This window comes from Otolemur garnettii, unplaced genomic scaffold, assembly GCF_000181295.1.
Source record: "Otolemur garnettii isolate 467f Iridium unplaced genomic scaffold, OtoGar3 scaffold00055, whole genome shotgun sequence".
Taxonomy (NCBI): Eukaryota; Metazoa; Chordata; class Mammalia; order Primates; family Galagidae; genus Otolemur; species Otolemur garnettii.
This window is the reverse complement of record NW_003852450.1, coordinates 8,211,141-8,232,667: the sequence shown is the minus strand read 5'-3', so window position 1 is coordinate 8,232,667 and position 21,527 is coordinate 8,211,141. Positions and strand designations below refer to the sequence as shown.

General features: G+C 51.1%; 2 protein-coding genes across 2 annotated transcripts in view; both read right to left on the bottom strand.

Annotated features, from left to right (window-relative positions):
- KIF21B (kinesin family member 21B) overlaps window positions 1–6,222 on the bottom strand; it is a 44,739-nt gene extending 38,517 nt beyond the window's left edge. Inside the window, exon 1 of the mRNA XM_023514557.1 lies at window positions 6,176–6,222. Coding sequence (XP_023370325.1) covers window positions 6,176–6,222 — 47 coding nt within the window. The remainder of the gene's footprint in view (window positions 1–6,175) is intronic.
- Window positions 6,223–20,911: 14,689 nt separating this feature from the next.
- CACNA1S (calcium voltage-gated channel subunit alpha1 S) overlaps window positions 20,912–21,527 on the bottom strand; it is a 68,601-nt gene continuing 67,985 nt past the window's right edge. The window contains 2 exon segments of the mRNA XM_012806611.1: window positions 20,912–21,163; window positions 21,301–21,447. Of these exon segments, the coding sequence (XP_012662065.1) occupies window positions 20,912–21,163; window positions 21,301–21,447 (399 nt within the window).

Genomic DNA, 21,527 nt, shown 5'->3' with positions numbered 1-21,527 from the left:
AGCAGGTAAGCAAGCAGATTGGGGTGAGATGTCAGAGAGTTTGCAGAGGTTGAGCTGAGAGCAGGGGCCAGTCCCCGCCCTGAGCAGGACATACCCCCAGCCTGCCATAGGCCTGGCTATGAGAGGGAGCCAGGAGCTTCCTGAGGGTCTAGCTCCTCCTTCTCTGGGGCCTGGGAAGAGGGGAAAGCCCAGCCCAGGAAAGTGCCACTCAGCTGTGCTCCAGCATCACTCTCCCTGTCCCACCCCCATCTCAGGGCATCTGGCAGGGGTTTCCCATGACCTCCCGGGAGACAGGAGACTCTGCAGAGCCAGGCTTAGCTCAGAGCTCAGAGCTGTGACAGCACTGGCATCTGGCATCTGGTGGGGGGCAGCTCAGTGGAGACTGGGCCCTGGGGACGTTCCCCTGCTGAGGAATGCAGAGCAACAGGCAGCTGGCTGCCTATGGAGGGCAACGAACCTCTCCCTACCACACTGGCACTGTTCCCCAGCCTGCATGCAAGCCGGCTCTCCTCTGTGCACCTTAACTTGGCCTGGGGCAGGACCAGCCAGCCTAGAGAAAGGAGGACAGGGCTCTGATGATAAGCTTCCCAATGGAAAGCAGGTCAGCAACTCCAACATCTGGGTAGGACCTCCTTTCCACATTCCAAGGCAGCTGGAGTAAGAACATCCTCAAATGAACAGGACAATACTGTTATGTGACCAGAGGTGTCACAGCCCCTCCCACAGAGCTCCACCCCTGCCCCTCCTCCTTAGGGACACAGAGGTAGATCTTGGAGCCAAGGAAGACCAATCCCAGCCAGGTTCCCCTCCTGGCAGAGAGGCAACCTCTCCTCCCCCAGCCCAACATCCTCTCAGTGTCCTTCCAGCTGTTCTAGGAGGGAAGGGCACAGAAGACAGGAGAACTAGGACATTGAGGGTTCTGCCCTTGGAATGGTGTGAGGGAACTTGGCTGCCCCAGAGCTCCCTTCCCTACAAAGTGACAAAATGGAACTCGGGCAGGAAAACAAATCCCAGGCAAGGATGCAGGAATCTAAGAAAGGGAGAATGGGGAAGGAGAAGTGCCCCAAACACAAAGGGGAACAGCATGGATTTAGGGCCAAGGTGGTGACCATGCTCATAAGCAATCCCATAGCAGCAGCTCTCAACCTTGGGTCATGACCCCTTTTTCACAATGAACATACATTGCCGCATTAGGAAGGTTGAGAACCACTGCAGGGAAAACCCAGACAGCCTCGGATCTGCATAGCACTTGTGCCTTCCCCAAACTGAGGCATGGAGACTCTAAGCACAGAACTAATTAGCAGGTGAATTAGGAGGCAGCTCAGAGTAGTTCCAAGTGCATGGGCTCACAAGTAAGAGCGCCCTGGGTTAAAATCCAGATTCTTCCATTTCCTGCCTGTGTTTTCACGTCTATACAATGGGAATAATATTAGTTACCTGGCAGCTTTAATGGGATAAGGCAGGCACAATGCCCGCACGGTGTTCAGTAAATCACAGTGCTTAGCCACCTCTTGGTTCAGACTCCATTCTGTCACAAGGTTCTTTCTGCTCTAAATTAATTAAGGGGTGGGAGGTGGATTCAATGTACCACGTAATTTCTTATAGCTTTAACTTGAAAGACACCTCTCAGGTCTATTATAGTTAGGACTTATTTTTATTTTTTATTTTTTTAGAGATAGAGTCTCACTTTATCGCCCTTGGTAGAGTGCCATGGCTTTACAGCTCAGAGCAACCTCCAGCTCTTGGGCTTAGGCGATTCTCTTGCCTCAGCCTCCTGAGTAGCTGGGACTACAGGTGCCTGCCACAACGCCTGGCTATTTTTTTGTTGCAGTTTGGCCCTCGGTATATGGGGACTGGCACCCTACTCACTGAGCCACAGGTGCCACTCAGGACTTATTTTTAAAACATTTTATTTATATTCAACTCTTCAGGAGTCTACTCTACATTTTGTTCCTCCTCTTTGGAGGGAATTCCTTCATTCAAACCACTTCACCCATGAACAAGCCAGAACAAACCAGCTGTTCCCATTCTCCACTGGGTAAAACTGAGGCCCAGCAGGACAAACTGGGAAAGGACCCCTTCATATAGCCAGTGAATGAACTGCCTTGGCTCAGGCCCTGCCCTTTGCTCCCAGAGCTGTCAGAATGAGGGTGTCTGCCACTTCCCCAGCCCCACCCGACCTCCACTGGGAGGCTTTCTAAAGCTGAGATCCAATCAGGCAGGCTATTGGGTGAGGGAGGAGGAGGTTTCCGGGGCCTGTGGTTACTACACTCTACTTCCTTGTGATGACATAAGCCCTATTTCTGCAGCAGGAGGCCACTACCAAGATTCAGGTCTCCACACTGCCCACATGATGTCCGGGTTAGGCCTCAGTTTCCCAGTTCTATAAACTGGACAGCATGGGACACAAGTGGCAATGATCGGCATTGACTTGCTTTGGGACTCAGAAGGCTCCCCACATTCTTACCCCCACCCAGTTTCTTCTGTTGTCTTCAGTTTCTCTCTCCCAACTCACTGATGCTCTTGACTCGAAATTCAGTGATTGACCAAGATTTCAGAGTAGTCTACAACTAGACAAATAACTGCAGCAAGAGAACCCAAATAGGAGAGGGAGGGGTGCACTCGAATACCATCTCTTGGGTTCCCCTCAACCTCCTCCCCATCCCTTGCTGAAGCCTATAGTCTCAATGATGGATGCAGGACTGGCCAAGGCACCTCCCCCTCCCCAGCAGACTAAAGGAAGGAAGCTTAGGGAAGCCAGGCAGAGATAAGGGGGAGGGGGCTAAGCAACATTGAGGGCTCCCCTCATAGAGGGAGCTAAGAGCTAGGGGCTTGAAAGGGTCTTAAATAAACTCACCATGTGACTTGGCTTCCTTCCCCAATTTTAACTTTGCCAACTTGCGTTTCTTAATAGCTAAACCCCTTCTCCCCTCCTATTCAGGCCTGTATTTCTGCAGCCTGGGGCATAGCTCAGCCTCACCTATCTCTGGCCCTTCTGCACACCTCTTCTCCCAGGTAAAGGCCAGTTCTAGTCAAGCCCAGGAAGCTGAGAGTCTTTACAGTACAAGGGGATTAATGGATAAAGGGATCACAGGGCAGGCTGGAGGGGCCAGCTTGGGAATCTCTTGGTGTAAAGCCACCTAGCCTGGGTTCAGGGGCAGAAGGACCAGACTCCATCTAGCTGGGGAAGCCACAGTGTGGGACTTTGGGGGGTCTACTCCCACCTGGGTCTTCTCTCCTTATCCTGAAGGCCCAGGTCCTGCAAGTGTCCTTCTTTGCCTGTTCTGGAGCCCAGGCCTTCCCCATAGAGCAGCCCTCCACAGATAGCCAGCTTTGCTCCTCATCCCAAACACCTTCTAGGGCCAAGAACCCTGGGCCTGGTACTTCTCACCTAGTCTAACAGCTCCAGGGCCTCTCACCCTGCACACACACACACACACACACACACACACACCCCAGACTAAATCTGTCTCATCCAGGTCTCCCAGTCTGAAGAGCTAGATCCAGGGCTTACTGCAAGTTATTCTCATGGGAATTAAGAAAGTACTCAGCCAGATTCAGGAAAGGACTTCCAGAAAGTCAGAAAGACAGCTAAACCTGGCAGGAGGTAGTGACCCCTGGAGCTGGGCTAGGCTCTAGGCAATCCCAAATCTTTGTCTTTCCCATAAGTGCTCTACACTAGTGCACATCACCACCCAGTCTTTTAGATGGGATAAGTGATTTCTGAGGGTAGAGGGAGGGGGGTACAAGAACTCTCCCCTACAACCTTACAACCTGTCACTAGCACCATCTGCTCCCCCTCCCAGCCCAGCCCAGCCCTGGCCCAGTCCTATCCTCAGCTCTCTGATTAGAAGCTGGGTTCTGTCCAGCCATTGTCTGACTTCCACGGCCGGCTGCCCATTGAGGTCTGGCGTGTGCTGGGGCTGGGCACTCATGCTGGGGTGAAGCAGAGGAGTGGGTGGGGGCCTCACTTTCCCAAAGCCCCTGAAGATACTCAAACCCCCTACTCTTCCATCCAGATCAGTGATGCAAGGCAAAGCATGGAGGCATCCTGACACCACTTAGGGCAATCTGACTAGGAAGCAAAGATGACACACTGCACCCTGAAAAACTAAGTGCAGAGGGCAGGCAAAGTCCTTTCTCTGTAGAAAGGGTTCCAGGGACCTTCTAGTAGTGGGAAGGAAACACTAGCTTTTCCTCACTCTTCTATACAAGATGCCAGTCCTATAAGACTCCCCAGGTAGAAGCCTCACCCCTTACCATGCCCCCCATTCCAGCTCAGGGACCCTGAACAGAGGTGTGTGTGTAGGGGGGAGACAGGCTTTGTTTGGCTCTGCAAGATGGAGTCTAAAGGAAAGCCCCCTGTGGAAGGAGCACCCTAACCTTCCTCCTTTCCAGTCCTAGTTCACAATGGGTAGGGGCCAGAGCTTCAGATTTCCCTTTTATGGTGTTTTTGGACTCTCCCAATCTGCTGCAGATGCCATATTTACATTTCTCACTCCCACCCCTCACCCATGCACCCCCTCCCTCGACCTACACTGGATCCTGCTGCAATGTCAGTCCCAGCAGCAGCCTGGCCCCGCCCCAGCCAGCCCACCAGGCACCTGCAGGGCTCCTCTTTGTCTCCCTGGCTGTTCAGGGCCAGGAAGGCTGTGCTCAAGTGATGCTCCAGTGCTGCTTGGGGTGCAAGGGTGGAGGTCCCTCAATCTCCCTCCCTCAATCCCAGCACTGATCAGAGGCAAGGTCCTCTTCTCTGGGCTGTAGAGGGCTGACCAGGTGGCAGGGGCATCTGCCCTGGAACAGGCAGGGGAAAGCTTTTCCATCGCCATCTCTGACCCTTTCTAGAAGCAACTCTCAGGACCCTTCTAATCCGGGTCACATGTGACCCAGGGGATCTAGAGACCTGTCTCAGAGACCTATCCTAGACCTGAACCCCTCTTGCCATCCATCATACAGGGTTGGGGCAGAGATAGATGTTCTCTCCACACTTCTACCTTGGTGAAAAGTCCCACATTGGCACTCTGCCACCAATACACCCCTCTCAAAGAGAAAAACCCAAAACAAAAACTGGCAGAGGTGATGTGGTGCAAAGCATCTCCACCCAGCACAAAGAGCACAGATGGTTCAACTTCACAGCATTTCCTGCCCCCGCACCTCTATGTATGTACCCCACCCAACACAATCTACCCGGCTTGTCCTCTCCTTGCCTCATTTCTATGGGGATATCACTTCAAGTCTCAGAGCTGTTGAGAATGAAACCCGGAATAAGTCTACCAGCCCTCCCCTCCTCCATTTTATCTAAGTGTCTAAGGATGGGGCATTAGAATCATACCTTCCTGCCCTTTCAGAGGGTAGCACCTTAGATACACTTCTTCCCCCCTTCCCTAGCCCCATCTCTTCTTGGGACAGGACCAGCAGGATTCTCTCCAAAAGCCATTGACTCCCCACAGAAGGCTAACGCACCCTCCCAGATCTTCCATTGGTCCTCGCACCAGATCTTTGTCTGCAGAACCGGCTCCTGGAGAGGATATGCTGCCTTCACTAGCTGGACCAAGAACACAGAACTAGCTGACAGGGGTGAATGAAGGGAAAATTTCTTCCCTACAACATCCCCACATGAGACAGCAGCCTCGTGGGGAGGCGGAGAGGAAACACACAGACGCTTCGGCCTGGGCCAGGGCTGGGTGTGAAATACCGGATTTCCTTGTTTATTCGATTTTCTGATCATTAAGGGCTCCCAAGAGGGGCCTGAAATTACCACCCAAACAAAGCCACCTTCGCGGGGTCGCCACTCCCCTGAGACAGCCCGGCCAGCGCGTGGCGCCCTCCAGCTTGGCCCACACCGGCCCCTCCTTCGGGAGTGCGGGCTCCAGCTCAAGCGGTGCCCGCGCCCCCGGCCCTGAGCCCACGCGAGACAAAGCCTGAGCCACCTCCGTGGGTCCCTCTTCCCCGTCGCTGGTCCCTACCTGACGGCCACCTTGACGCAGCAGTCCCCCTGGCCAGCCATGGTCCTCTGGCGCTAGGGGTCTGGGCTTGTATCAGGGGTGGGGGTCCGGGGGCCAATGCCTGAGGCAGCGGCTGAGGCCGCGGGAGGCGGGGGCACTGGCACTGCAGGCGGTGGCTGCCGCGGCAGCTAGAGGTGACATGCTCGCGGGCGGCAGACAGAGGGGCTCACCCGCGGCCAGCCCCCGCGTACTGGGCCCGCGCGCCTCCTCGCGCCATCGGGCGGTGGCGCGGAGCTAGCTGACAGCCGGCGGCGCGACTCGTAGCTCACCACCGCGCTGCACACTCGCGCACACACCTCCCACCCCGACCGCCACCTCCCGCCGGAGCGCGAACAAAGGGGGCGGGGGCCGAGCAGGCACAGGACCCGCCCCCGAGCCCGGCGGAGCCCGCGCTGGGCCCCGCCCCGTCCAGGAGCCACCAATCGAAGGCCCGAACGAGCATCGGGGGCGGGATTGCGCCTTTAAAGGGACCTCTTGGCTGGCGTCCACCCGGTTGCTGGGGGGCGGGGCAGCTGGGATTGGGGGATGGGGGTCGGGGTTCGGGGCTCTGGAGTGGCACGCTGCGAAGCAGACCACGCTGGAACCTCTACCGCTGGAATCGCAGAGCCTCATCCTGAATGGGACCTTCATTTCATAAATGAGGAAACTCAGACGCAAAGAGGGAAACTACTCAAGGTCACAAAGCAAGTTAGTGGCTAAGCATGGTAAGAACCTGGGTCTCCCTGGCAAAGCGCTACACTTCAAAGCATCCCACAGAGATTAGCGGTTTATAGTTTGAAGAACCAGGAAAGCTTCCCTTTTGCATTTATTCCAGTAAATTCACCAACCTTTATTAAAGGGGGTTCTTGCTAGTGCCTAACTAAAATTCCCCCCACCTTTGCCCTATGGCATTTTAAGGCGCTCATCTTTTTGGTTGATTCCTAGCCAGGCTTCTAGCCCAGACCGGCCCCTCCCTCGTGCTAGACCACAGTCCCATTGACCTTTATGACCTATAGATGACCACACTGGGCCTGGCCCACACTCTACTTGTTGTGGCAGTAGGGGCAGAGGGTCAGGGTGGGAGGTCCAAGCTGCCTTGGAGGAGAAGAGGGAACAAAGGGGTCACTCAGTTCCAGTTCGGAGCACCTGGGTAGAGAGGCTGGGCCTTGAAGTGAGTGGGAAGAGAAGAAGGAGGGCAGCTGCCTGCTGGAGGGGATAGAAAGGGCAAAGAGGAGCTACTGAAACTATCATGGGACAGTGAGGAAAGAGGAGACCAGTGCTGCAAAGTCACAGCTCCCTTTCCAGTCCACCTCCCCCACTCTGAGACCAGACCTCCACCTCCCCACCCCACAACCCTCAACATTAGGGCCATTCACAGGCCCCTCACCAGCTGCCCTCCCTCCCTTACTTCACCCAGCTCCCTCTCCTGGAAAGAGCCCAAGAGGAGGACCCAGCTCCAGCTCCAGATGTGGACGGAGATTTGTGGGGGAGGGTAGGAAGGGGTGTCTGACTCCAGTCGTCTTGCATCACCCTCAGATGATGAAACTACATCAGAAATTTTGGCAAGGGTGTGGATTAGGGTCTGAAGATGCATCTGCTGGTGCCATCTTCCTCCCCTTCCCACTCCCACTCTCCCCCAGCAGTTACTGCTCCATCCAGTAGCTCAGATCTACTTGACTAGACCTATTAAGGTCAAACCAAAAACAAAGATAATTCCAAGGGCAAATCAACACACCCTCTCCACCCTCCTGGCAGGAAGAGTGCCACCAGCAGTGCCCCTGGGGTGGGAGTGGGAGAAGGAGGTCCTCACCCTTTATTAACATTTGAACCTGGAAAGCTCTCCCTGAACTCAGTGGATCACCCCTCCCAGAGTGAGGCCAGCAGAGGAGTCAGACCGTGGACATTCTTTCCCATCTTCCAACCAAAATAAAAAGTGGAGAAGAGATTTAACATGTATGGACCACCTCTACAGATAAATACTTTATGTGCATATTCTTTCTCATTTTATCCCCATAATCTTGTGAGCTAGCTTTAATATTCTTTTTCAGTCTGGCAGATCTCATGCAAGATAGCAGCAAACAGTTTGAGGATTTGAACTCCCGCATCTGATTTCAGACTTCCCAGATTAGTCCAAGCAACTGACCAGAGGGAAGGAAACTGAGCTGCCTCAGGCTTTTCCTCCAGGCACAGCAGGCTCCAGGTTTAGCACTCCTGAATTATAATGCTTCATTTTGCAAAGCTGTTTTCCCACCCACCCGTCCCTGGGCTTCTCTGGGGCCCAGCTCTGGTTTCCTGTCTGCAGGAGGTCCTCTCTGACTTCTGACTGTAGGTGACCCTTCTGACTCACTCTTCTACTGCTGGGAAATGCCTCCAGAGCTGCTACCCACCCCCTCTGCATCCCTCTAGGCCGCAGAGTGTTGAGCCACGGGAAGTTGGGCTGCCCATAGGTCGGAAACGCAGGCCTCAGAGAGGTCAGGGCCTGAGTACTTAGGCTACCTTAGCCACCTCAGTAGCACCCTTCTGGGCTTCCTCTGCTGCCAAGAGTAAGGAGGTAACTGGGCAGAGGGAGTGGGATGCAAGGTGGGAAAGAGGCTTAAACTGCTGCTTGAGGAGATCAGGTTAGATGGACAGAGGGAATCTAGGAAAATCTGTTCCCTTTCCAGTAGTCTCTGTCCAGCTTCAACACAGCTGCTGCTGCTTCTCTCTGGTTGTTCCTGTGCCCCTCTCTCCCACCCGCTCTACCTCTTCCCAGCTGCAATTTCTTTCCCGCCCTTCAAGCCCTCAAGTTTCTCAGGATCAGTTACCTATATGCGTATCTCCCCACCCCAGTGGTTTCCTCTCTGCCTGAGAGAAGCAAACACACGCACGCACAATCATGGGCTAACACGGAGCCTCCTAACTGGACAGGGGTTTGAGCCCCCACTCCTGTCCTGAGCTGAGGCACTTCCCTCAGGCATCTTGGGGCTGTCATCATTTCTTCTGACAGAAGCTGTGGGTGTTAGGCAGATGGGAAAATGGGGGAGGTGTTGGGGCCCCTTTCCGAGGCAGGAAGCTCCCACGCTACAGTAGTTGAAATTTACTCCTGTAGCAACGTGGGGCAGCCATCTGGCCCAGATCTCTCAGGCACGTCCCAGCTCTCAACAGCCACCCTACAGCAACAAATCAAAACACCTAAGAGACACCTATGGCTATAGGCCTCAGAAATGTCTCCAAAGGTGATCTGAATTTGAGCTCTGTTCCCTTTTATCTTCTGCAGAGTTAGCACCGGGCACTGACATTTGCAAAAACTATCTGAGCATTGATCCACAGTTCTGAGGGTCAAAGATATGGAGTTCTGGACCTCTGTCCTAACCCCAACCCCACCCTAGCATCTGTGCTTAGTTCCGCGAGAGAACAGACATGGCCCATCCTGCTGGCAGATGGTTCAGCTGTACCCTCTAATTCCCACCTGGAGACAGACCCTAGTTCTTCCCATCAGCAGGAACTCAGACCCCAGAAGGGGTCTATGGGGTTACAGGCTCAAAAGATCTTAGCTCAGGCACAGGTTCAGCCTGACTTCCTCTTTTACAGGAGGAGACAGACTTAGCCACAGAGGAAACCAGAGTTTGTTATAAATAGCAAGGAAGGGAGAGAACTGCTATAGATTACAAACACCCCATCAATCTTAAAAACAATTTTTAGTGTCAAATAATGATTTAGTTATTACTCTGTGTAACTTCAAACATGGGATCTTTATGCACCCTTCCACTTTGCGATGCATCCTAATACAGTATTAGGGCCAAAGGCAGGAGCGAGCATTGAGTAACCTGTGTCACCAAATCCTAGACTTAGAAAGACCCTAAGATAGTCTAGTCCAGTCCTTTTATTTTCAGCTAAAGAAACTGAGGCCAAGGAAGGTAAAGGAACAAAGTTGCACAGTGAGGTAGTGCAATGACTAAACACGTGGTCCCTACAATCCCAGAGCAGGGACAGTGATGGCACAATAGGACCCAAGGCCTAAACATCTGAGATTGGACTGTTGGTGAATTTATATTCAGGTCTCACCAAACGTTAGGTCTGAAGTGGGGTCTTCTGAGTCACAAAGAACTGAGTTCAAATCCCACCTCTGCCACTTACTAGCTGTGTAATCCAGGGCTGTTATGAGGCATCAGCTCCCACATCTCAGAATGGAGATAATCACACTCACCTCATAGGACTATTATGAGGTTGAAATGAGGTAACCCAGGCCATGTGTTCACCATAGTGCTCAGCATAAGACAGATGTTAATTTCCTTCTCTTTTCCCTCAGATTCTCCATTCCTTCTTTAAAGGGCTTCTATCCTCTTAACTGGACAGCGGGCAAGTCTGAGGAGGGGTGGGATATCTTATAGATGATTATGAACAAAGCTGGACGGGATTGGAGGTTACAGCAGTGATCATTGCCTGGCCCAAGTGGTCAGTTTTGGATCCAGAGGCTGGGAGAAGACAGGTTTCAGAAAATGATATTTCTGTTGCTTCCTACTCAGTGGTGGGGCCTCGTTATCCAGAGTGAGTGTCTGCAGAACGTGGAGCCTTGGCCGGCTGGGTCCTCATGACACACAAAGTCCTGGTCTCAACCTTGCCAGGGGCTGCTTGCAAGGGGATCTAAGTTTTATTACCCATGTGCCTCACTGTGCCAAGGGTGTTGGGTAGGTAAGTCTTTCACTCCTCACGACAATCTGTGAGGTCAATACTGTTGTCATCCCCATTTTGCAGAGGAGGAAATGAGCTCAAAGTTCACTTGGCTAGAAAGTAGTCATTAGTGCAGTTTGCCAAATATTTCCAGCTCTCTGTCTCCTGGCACAAGGTAGGCCGACACGCCCTTATTCTTCTTTGATAAGAGCTGTGGCCACACCACTTTAACCAATGAAATGTGGTAGACAGTGAGTGGCACCTCTAGGTGGAAGCTTTCAGAATCACTGGCATCCTCATACCTCTACTGTTCATAGAGTATAAATGAGAAACTTTTATTGTCTTAAGCCACTGAACTTCAGGGTTGTGTAGCCTTAGGGTCACATGTGGCCTTCTGGATGTTTGATTGTGGCCTTTTGACTGGATCCAAAATTTACAAGCAAATCCTTTTAATAAAGGGATTTTTTCTGTGAAGTTTGTACTCAGTTATGGGGCTGCACTTGAGGAGCTGGACGGCTATGTGTGGCCTTGAGGCTGCAGGTTCCCCACCCCGATACAGTCAGAGCCAGAATTCAGAGCCCTTGTCTATAAAGATACCAAAGGGCCAAAGAGTTTTTCAGAGCTCTACCTGCCCTCCTAAGGCCCACAGGAGCCTATTCTGGGTTCTGATCTCCTGGACTACTACTGGGCACGTGCAGGAGGTGGGCAGCCTCTCTACCACCACCTCTCCCTATCTGTCATGATTTGACAGAGATTTTTCTGGATCCTAGGAACTAACTAAATGAGTATGGTTTTGTTTTAACCCTGTGGGGACTCAGTGTCTTCTGGTCAGCTGTGATGTGATTGGAAAATTCCAGCTCTTTCTGGAAATCAGGACATACCTTTGTTAACTCCCAACTCAAAGATTGACTGTATTTAAGTCACACTTTCCTTTGGGACTCAGTTCCTCCACTGTGAAGTGGAACCACTAGAAAGGGTCAGAGTAAGTATTCAGAGATCTCAGAGGAAGCCTATTCTGGATTGTATAGATCTCCTCAGTGGTGCCAGTAAAACAATCACAGCTGCCATTTCTGAACACCGTGCTGGGCATTGCACTAACTGCCTCAGATCCATTCTGTAATGTAATGCTGACAACAAGCCGAGGAAGTAGAAATGATTAGCATCCCCATAAAACAAGCCAGGTCACCAAGAGTGGCACAAGGTCACACTGCACGTGGCAGGGCAGGGTTCAGACTCAAGCAAGCTGCCTGCTGGTTTCATCCTGTGTTGAATTACAGTGAGGGAAAAGGACAAATCTGGCCTTAGAAGCTTCTGAGCTGCCAAAAAAGTGAGCAGAGTGCCCTAAGAAGCCATCTGCTTCATGTATCCACAAAAGATTTATACATGAACGATCAAAGCATTTTGTCATAGGCCCAACCTGGAGGCCACACAAATGTCTGTCAACAGTGAAAGGGGTAAAGAAAAAGAAACTATGGCATATCATACATTGGAATATGATACAGCAATAAAAAGGAATAAGCACCGGGCGAGGTGGCTTATACCTATAATTCTAGCACTCTGGGAGTCTGAGGCAGGAAGATCCCTGGAGCTCAGGAGTTCAAGAGGGAGGCCCTATTTCTACTGAAAATAGAAAAATTAGCTGGGGTTCATGGTGGGCACCTGTAGTCCCAGCAACCCAGGAGGCTGAGGGAGAAGGATCACTTGGACCCAAGAGTTTGAGGTTGTTATGAGTTAGGCTGACACTATTCCACCCTCCCCTGGGCAACAGAGTGAGACCCTGTCTATAAATAACTAACAAAGGAATAAACTATTGATATGTGATACTGTAGGGATGACTCTCAAAATTAATTGAAAGTCAGTGAAAGGAGCAGACCAATAAGAGCACACACTGCATAATTCCATTGATATAAAGATTCTAGAAAATACAAACCATAGTGTCAGAAAGCAGATCAGTAGGTTGCCTGGCAGGGGCAATGGGTGGAATGGAAGGGGCAGGAGGAATTACCAAGAAGCATAAGGAAAGTTTTGAGGGCTGTGGATGTATCTATTATCTTGATGATGGTGATAATTCCATGGGTATGTGCATTTGTCAAAACTAATCAAGTTATACAGTTTGCATATGCACAGTTTATTGTACATTAATTATACCTCAATAAAGCTGTTAAAAAGTAATTGTCTCCAACATCTTTGTCCAAACAGAGGCACAGAGTGATTGGTGACTTGGGCTGGACCACAGTGGCAATTAACTGGAGTTCTGGTCACATAAAGGCTCCTCTCCCTCATAATGTGGCCTGTGGGCTGAAGGGGGACAGTGGCAGGGAAAGAGAGAAGCACAGAGAGGGAATGGTGGTGTAAAACAGGAGAGGGGATCACTAGAGAGGAGCTAGCAGGAGGCCAGGTTAGGAAAGCCAGAGAAGAGATGAAGCCCCAGGCCTGGGACAAGGGAAGAGAAAGAAGGGGAGATGGGAGCCCTCCTTAGACCTAGTGATGAGGAGGAAGCCTCCTAGCAGTCCTAGCAGGAGAGCCACCCCCCTCCTTTGTCAGATGCCATCCTTGTAAGTCCCTTTCCTCTGATTAGCTTAATAGGTAACCACCACCACCCCCCTGCCCTGGCCTGAGAGGTATTGAATTTCAATCCCCAAGGATGCATCATTTTCTTGGATTTTAATAGATATTTGCTTTGGCCAGAACCTTCAGAGCAGCAAATGAGCATTTAGCACTTTAAAAACCAGAGGGATAGGAGAAGGATTAGGAGACAGCATGGGAGGGAGTAGGAGTGACACAAGGCTAACCTCCAAAGTGCCAGCTCTTGCCAGGTGCAGTGGCTCATGCTTGTAACCTCAACACTTTTGGAGTCCAAGGTGAGAGAATTACTTGAGACCAGCTTGGGAAACATAGTGAGACCCTCACCTCTAAAGGAAATAAAAAGTTAGCTAGGTGTAATGGTGCATACCTATAGTCCCAGCTACATGGGAGGCTGAAGGTGGAAGGTCACTTGAGCCCATGAGTTTGAGGCTGCAGTGAGCTATGATCATGTCATAACACTAGCCTGGGCAGAAGAGCAAGACCCCACCCCTAAATAAATGATTGAGTAAAAAGAGTGCCAGCTCTCCAGAAATGCAATCAGACTAAAGGTTTTAAGGGATAGAAATGGAAGTAGCACCCCAGGCAGTATGTGCACCGAATCTCATGGGATGGTTTTTTAGGAGCATTTCAAGGGACTTTTTGACTAAGAGCCACATTGGCCTGAGGTGAAATAACTCTTGAAGAGTTCATCTGTGTCCTTCCCTTAACCCCTGGACTTCGTGACATTTGTACCAGTAGACAGAGGAGACTCTTTGTCTTGAGAGTTAGGGCCAATCTAGTGAAGATGCAGAGAAATGTGACAATAACTTTCCTTCCTCTTTAATTTCCAAACTTGAAGGATCCAAATAGAAGGCCAGGATTAGGTGGCCAAAGACTTTAAGTCACAGCCCAAATGAGAAAATACCTGGAGGAAGAGACCTTTCCTCTGCCACCTGTTCCCCACAACTGACAAGGGTCCCTTGGGCTGGCAAAGGGGAAAGAAGAGATGGGCCCCAGGACTTGAAGGAAGCAAGCCCCAAGACAAGGGGACCAGGCTTGGGGTGCTGTGGTAAGAGGAGATTTTCTGGGAGAGACAATCTCTGATGGTGAGCGAGCCTCTGCTTCCCCTCTTAGAGGGCACTGAGAGCCTGTCTCCATGATAACAGGTGCAGACAGCCCCATCAGTTTCAGTCTGCGTGCTGCCCAGCAACCACCCTGCAGGGGCTGCCCACTTTGGTGAGCCCCCATGCAAACCATTTTGTGTGGTCAGAAGACGTATAAACTGTCTGGAAACAAAAGGCTGGGAACAGGGACAACCAGAGGGGCAGTGGTGGTACCTGGGTGAGGCCGGAGAATGAGGAAACTCACCCTCATTATGCAATAGCCATTTTGTAGATCAAAAGGCATCAGATATCAGCAATTTCAAATGATTCAATAATACATATTATTTAGCAGTCCTTTGCATTTTCCCCACTCTTCTTCCATCTCTCCTTCCCTCCTTTCCTTTCTCCTTTCCTTCCTTTATTCCTGGCTGTGGATACAAAATTGTTGAAGACTCAGTCTCTGCCTTTGAGAACCTCACAGTGTACTTGGAAAAAATAAACTGCAAACCCCTAATTGGGATGCAGTGTAATAAGTGCCATAATAAAAGTATCAAATGTGTAAAAGCACTAAGGAAGCAGCCACTAAGTTTACTCTGGCCATCAGAGAAGGCTGTCAGGTTGAGACAAAAGCAGGAGTTTGCTGGGTGCAGACAGACACTGTTGGTGAGAGCTTGAGAGTACTTGGCCTGTGCACAGAGGGACTTGCTGAGTGTGGCTGGGCTGGTGCTTGGCAGAATGTGCAAAGGCTCTTGAGCCAGATTAGTAGAGGATGGAGTGGGGGTTGGGGGTGGGTAGGGGAAGATTATCATGTGATCCTCACAGTAACACAAGAAATAAGCAGTTTAAGAATAGTTAGTGTCCAGGCTCCTGTTAGACAACTGGCTCCACCATTTCATGGCCAAGTGACTTTGAGTCATTCACTCAGATTTTCTGAACCCCAGTTTTCCCATCATAATTAACAGTAGTACCTATTTTACAGGCAGTGTTGCAAAGATTAAATGAGACATGAAAAGCAAAGCATTTTAATTTTTAATTTTTTTTTTTTTTTTTTTTGCAGTTTTTGGCAGGGGCTGGGTTTGAACCTGCCACCTCCCGCATATGGGGCTGGAGGCCTACTCCTTTGAGGCACAGGCACTGCCCAGGCATTTTAATTTTTAATTTTAATTAAATGAGCTGGGCTCAATGAATGTTAGCTATTATTGTTCTACAGATGAGAAAAGCAAAGGGCAGAGACATTTTTAAAAGAACACACAACTAGAGATGGGAATGATTTTTCTCCAAGTCCTGGGCTTCCCTATGTAGCACCCTGCACTTTCCCTGGAGCCTTTCTGAAGCTTGGATGGGGGAGCCAGGGGTCTCTTCCTGCCTGCTCTCACTGACTCAGTGATGTAGGGGGTATTTATGGATCTTTCCTTTTCTGAGCTTGGTTTCCTTTCTCACCACCATGAAATCTTTCTGTTCATTTGACTTTGAACCACACCAACTAAATCTCCCTCCTTTGAACCCTCAAAATCCCCGTGACCTACTACTAAGGTGCAACTGATAACTAGTTGTTTAAATAGTATTCAGCACCAGAATTATTATTTGTCTCCTGTATTTATGACCAATTTCTTTTTTTAAATGTAACCCTGCCTTGGTTTCCTCAACAGAACTTGAACCTTTTGACTGTGAACAATGCCTATGGGTGTTTAAATGGGATGTGCAAAGTTTAGTGCAAATGTCGCCTATAGGCACGTTTCATTTCTGAGCGCTCCTGCAATCAAAAGGTCAAGCTGTGTTTAGTGGTACACTGGGTGATGGAAGGAAGCAATGGAATTACAAAGCTGGAGGGCGCATTTTAGCTCCACCATTCACTGGCCATGGGGTCTTGCCACTGAGTTGCCTTGTCAGTAAAATAGCAGAAAAACAACCACTGGTGGGTTAGGGGAGCCGCCTGGCACTATGAGCTGGCAGCCCCAAGGCAAGAGTGACATGCCATTGAGATCAGATGCCATAGAACAGGGAGCGAGATCCTTGAAATAAAGGTTGGGGGTCAAGGTCAGGTTTGCCTTGGCAGTGTCTTCTGTAAGGGGACTGAGGCCAGAGGCAGCTGCATTTATGGATGGGTAGTGAGAGCTGGCAGGGCCTGTATGAGGCCTAAGCCTAGTGCTGTGGTGTGTGGGCTCAGCATCACTGCTGCCCACTTTCCCAAACGTGCCCAGGACCCTCCAAGGTTGGTTTCCTCCTGTCTCAGAGGTCTGGCCCTCTCACTATCCAGCATCTCACAGAACCAAAACAGCAGTGTCTTACCAGGTGCTAGGTCCTTACCTTGCCATATTCATATCTTACCACAGCCTTAGAAAGTAGAAATTATTCTTCCCCCTTACAGAGGGAGAAGCAGAAACTTAGAAGGGTGATGTGAACCGCCTGACCATCACACAACATGGAGGTGGTGGGATATGGGAATCAGATCCCAGAGAGTCTGACTCCCAAGGCTCTGCTCTCTAACACCTTGCAGAGAGGAGCCTAGGAGAGGCAACTTGGCAGAAGTCACTAAACCCCAACCAGAGCAGGGCCTCCAAATGTACCAGGCCAGACCCAAGGTGTACTGGAATAAGAGTCCACTCTCTCCAGCCTTTACAGAGCCCCTTCATCTGAGCTCTGCACCTTCCAGATGGAGAGCTCCTCCACTACAGCATGTGCCTTCGTGCCCCCTCTCCTGCCAGCCACATCCTCACCCCTCCTGGCAGATTCCCCACCCAGCAGCTGGGCCCTAAATCTATAGGCAACTGCCAGGAACCCATATATGGGTCCAGAAGACATTGCCCCTAGCCGGTGCCCTCTGGTGACAGAAGGTGGCCCCACCTGGTCCTGGGGGCACCCTGTCAGAGGGTCCTGCCGAGGGAAGGGTTATGTCTGTCCCATGTGAAATCTGCCCACTCCTGCTCACTCCCATTGCAACCCTGTTTCCACAATGGGTTCCTTTTGGGCTTTACTTGAGTAGCCTGGCAGTCCTGTCAGGGAAACCCCCCCTTACAGCAAGTGAAACTGGGAGTAGAGGCAGGACTTTTCACACTCTGACAAATTAGAACATTTTATATATTGCAAAGGAAACTTTCTGAACTTTCCATAGGATGAAGACTGAATAGATAGGAAGGTTTCTCAGAGCCCACGTGTATATACATATCTGTCAGTCACTCAGGCCGGGAGGGACAAATAGAAAAGCAGTGAAAGATATGGAATTTGATGCTGAACTGCAAGGTTTCACTCCCACCTTGGATCACTTACCAGCTTTGTGGCCTTAGGCAAATTACTTATTCTCTGAGTCATTTTGCAAAGCGAGTATGATGATACTTTTCTTAATTAAGAGGATTAAATAAGTTAATATATGCAAAACCCTGGAAACAAGGCCTGGCATATTTTTAGCGATCTACATATAGTAACTATTAATATGATGCTCAGCTTCCTCTCAAATAAAAATGCCCGTGTATAGAATTTTACAGGGCACATGTATGTTCTTAGTATCTTATCTTCCCTAGGCAGGAGTCATTTGAGAGACAGTGTAAGAGTGTGGGCATATGGGAGCAGTACCATGGAGTCCAGTTTGTCACCTCTGAGGCAGAGCTCTTCCTCTCTTCCTCCCTGTGACCTAGACAGCCAGACAAACAGCCAGACAGACAGCTGAGGCTGCAGAGCTGAGCAGGTGACACTGGGTGGGGAGCCTTCAGACGGCAGGGTCCACACCTCTTAGCTCTTCCTACATCCAGTTAGCAGATTTTGAGCCCCAGTCTGTGTTGAAAATGCTCAGCCGTGGAGGGTAACTGACCAAGCTGGACGCAGCCCTGGCTGTCCTGGAGCTTGGTGTCTGGCAGGGGTAAAAATAAAACAAGCAGTTACAACACAGTTTCGATCCCTGCTGTGATGGGGCAAAGATGGTGGGTCAAATTCCTGGGCCAGACTATAGAGAGTCTGGGGGCTTTCTGGGAAAGCTTTTTGCAAAGGTAAGGTTTGAAAGATGATCTGGATCTATCAGGAAGCCTCCAGAGAGAACAGCTCAGAGATGAGAGCAGCTACCCTGGCTGGAGTGAGCCGGAAACTTGGGTGGGACCCGATCTGGGAGAGGCTTGTGAGCTGAGGCAAGGGTCTTGTTCAATATTCAGAAGGCTTTGGGGGTGTGCTCTAGGGGTTTTAAGCAGCAGTCCCCAACCTTTTTACTACCAAAGATCAGTTTCATGTAAGACAATTTTTCCATGAATGGGGTTGGGGGTGGGGCAGGAGGCACAGCTCAGAAGGTGATGCCATGTGGCCCGGTTCCTAACAGGTACGGACTAGTACCAGTTCCCAGCCTGGGACTTGGGGACCACAGGTTTTAAGCAAGGAAATAAGACGATTGGTTCTTTCTTTAGAAAGATCAGAAACATGCTGGGAAGAAGAGAAGAGAGGAGGCTGGGAGGCAGGAAAAGAAGATCAAACTACCAGGAAAGTGCCCCTGGGGATGAAGCGAAGGATGACAGGTGAGAGACATATTTAGGAGGGGGAATTTGCGGCCACAGTTAGAGGGGTGGTGGGAGTTCAGGACAACACCCAGGCTCCTGAGTTGAATGAGGAGCGGCTTCCCTGAGATCAGCAACACCAGAGGGCGGAATGGGCTTTGGGGAGAGGATATGAGGGCACATTGGGACATAGACATAGAGTTGTCTTGGAGGAGTTGTCTCTGGAGTTTAGGAGAGAGTTGGACTAGAAATATGGATTTGGGAATTACTGGTACATAAATGCAGCTAAGACATGACAATGGGCTAAGTGAGAAGAAAATGTCAAGGGACCAGAACCTCCTTGAGAGGCCAGTGGGTCAAGGGAGAATTTCCAAGGAAGCTTCAAGTGGGACCATGGGAGAGGTTGGAAGAAACTCAGAAGATTTGAACTTTGGGGAGCATTCAGGCCGAGGGCGGGGTTAAATGGTATCCAATGCTGCCTAGAAGTCATGTAAGGTAAGGATTTAAAGGGGTCACTGGATGAACAACCAGATTGTTAGCGATATGGTTACTGCGGTTGCCGCAGAGAATGGCCGGCAGAAGGTGACTGCATGGGGTGGAGGAATGGGAAGGAGAAACACAAATGAAGACAAAGGGGACCACCCACATAAGCTGTTTGGGAAGCAGTTTGGTCCTCCATTGTGTGAGGAGGAGATGGGATGGCTGCAGGGTTGTTAGAGGGAGGCACATGGGTGTGTTTTGTGAAGACAGAGGGGCCAGTAGGGAGGCGGGGAGGAGAGCATGGCTGGGGTAGAATCTGAAGAGTTGGCAGGAGAGGAGACCTGGCTTCCCATGAGAGAGCAGAAGCAAGTAGGCTCATCAGTGTGGTGGCAGAAGCTGAAGGAGGGACCTTCTGGTGGCTCTCCTTTGTGGAGATGACAAAGCCAGCCCCTGGTATTGAGGTTCAAGGAGAGAGGCGAGTTGAAATAGCTGCGCTGATAAGGACAGGAAGCTCTGAGGCCCAGCTGAGGCTGGGAGTATGGATGGACAGTACAATCAGGATGTCAGTGTCCCTGTCCTGTGTGATGGGCAGCTTGGGGAAGGCACGGGAAGCCGAAAAACCCGCTGGGGATTGGCAAGAGGCTGCATGGGGAGGCTGGCTCTGCATGGGGAGGCTGGCTCAGTGACAGAGTGGTGAGCAGAGCAAGGGTCCAGTGAAGTGGGAAGAGAATGGCAGGGTCTTGGAGGGCCCAGTGTGGAGCCCTGACCTCACCTCTCCCTGGCTGCCCACCATGGGCATGTCACTTCACCTCCCACATTTAACACGGAATCCACATCTACCTTCAAATTTGTGGTGAGAATAAAATGGATATGGTATGTGAAAGTGCTTTGTAAATAGGATGCATTAAAAGCAACCTCTGGCATGAGATCAGGTATGTCAGCAGCCGTTTCTTGGTGTGGATGGGAGGAGCTGTGGAGATTGGGGAGCTGGGATACTCAAGGCCATAAGCACAGAACAGCTGCAGGCTCCAAGGGCCAATGAGACACAGTCGTGGCTTCAGAGAAGTTTGGCCACAGTGTGACCTAGGGTGTGGGACTGCTTCTAAAACCACCAGCCCTTCCTGGGGCTGCTTGGCCGGTTGACCTGGCCATGACTTGCAGGAGAACCCACACTCTCCACAAAAGTTTCCCTGCATCATGCAGAATGAAAATCCAGAAAGCTTCTCTGGTCACTCAGACCCAGGCTCCCAAGCCCACGGACAAGGCCTCAGGGGAAGGAATGAGGGAGGGGAAAGACTGATTATAAAAGAGTCCAAACAAGGAGACAGCAGAGCCCAGGTGCCAGTGTCCACAGGCCTGGAGACTTTAATATTCTGCTGATGGGAGTGGCCTTAGGCTGGACAGACACTGATACCCACTAGGCCTTTTTGAATGACGTTAGCAGCTCATCCAATCATGCTTCTTGCTGGTGAGGGGAAGGGGCTGTTCATTTACTTCCTCCTGGCTTTTTGAGAGGATCCCTGACCACCTCTGCTCAGCCTAGGTATCCAGCTGCTGAGGGGAGGAGGCTGCCGTGGTGGGGTGGCCCTTCTCCATGCCAGCTCCCCACCCCTATTGGTCATGCTAGCTCTAAGCCCATGCTGATGCTGTGTGGGCTTCACAGCCTAGAAGCAATGAGGGTCTCCCGGGAGCCCTGACGCTGGTTGAGGCTGTCCAGGGAGGACCTATGGCTCAGGCACTCCAGGGCATTGGCCATGCCCTCTTGGGACTCTCGTCCTTTCAATAGCTCTGCTGCTGCAACTTCCATTTCCTCTGGTTCCATCTGACAGGCATCTGCCAGTGCCTGGCCTGTCGCCATGATGAAGCCAGCATCATCTGCCAAGGTACTCAGGCCCCCTCGAACCAGAGCCTGTAGGGAAGAGAGGAAGCTGAAGTGGGGTCTTCCCAGGCAGCTGCCTTTGCTGACTCTACCCTCTGTTGATGCCAGGCCATCACGGGCTGCACCCCTCAATGCAGCGCACTGCTGTATCCTAGCCCCCAGCTCACCTCTTGGATCAGCTGGGCTGTAGCTGGAGCCAGGTACCTAGAAGTCCCCTCCTTGGTGCCCCCGCCATGGGGTGTTTCCTCACATGCCTCCTCACCTGGTATGGAGTGCCTTCTCTCGTCAGGCGTGGGAAGGTCTGCCCTGGGGTGCTGTTCCAAACGCACAGAAACAAAGACCCCCCACAGGGATGCTGGAAGCCACAGATCCAGAAAAACCCCAGCTCATCTGA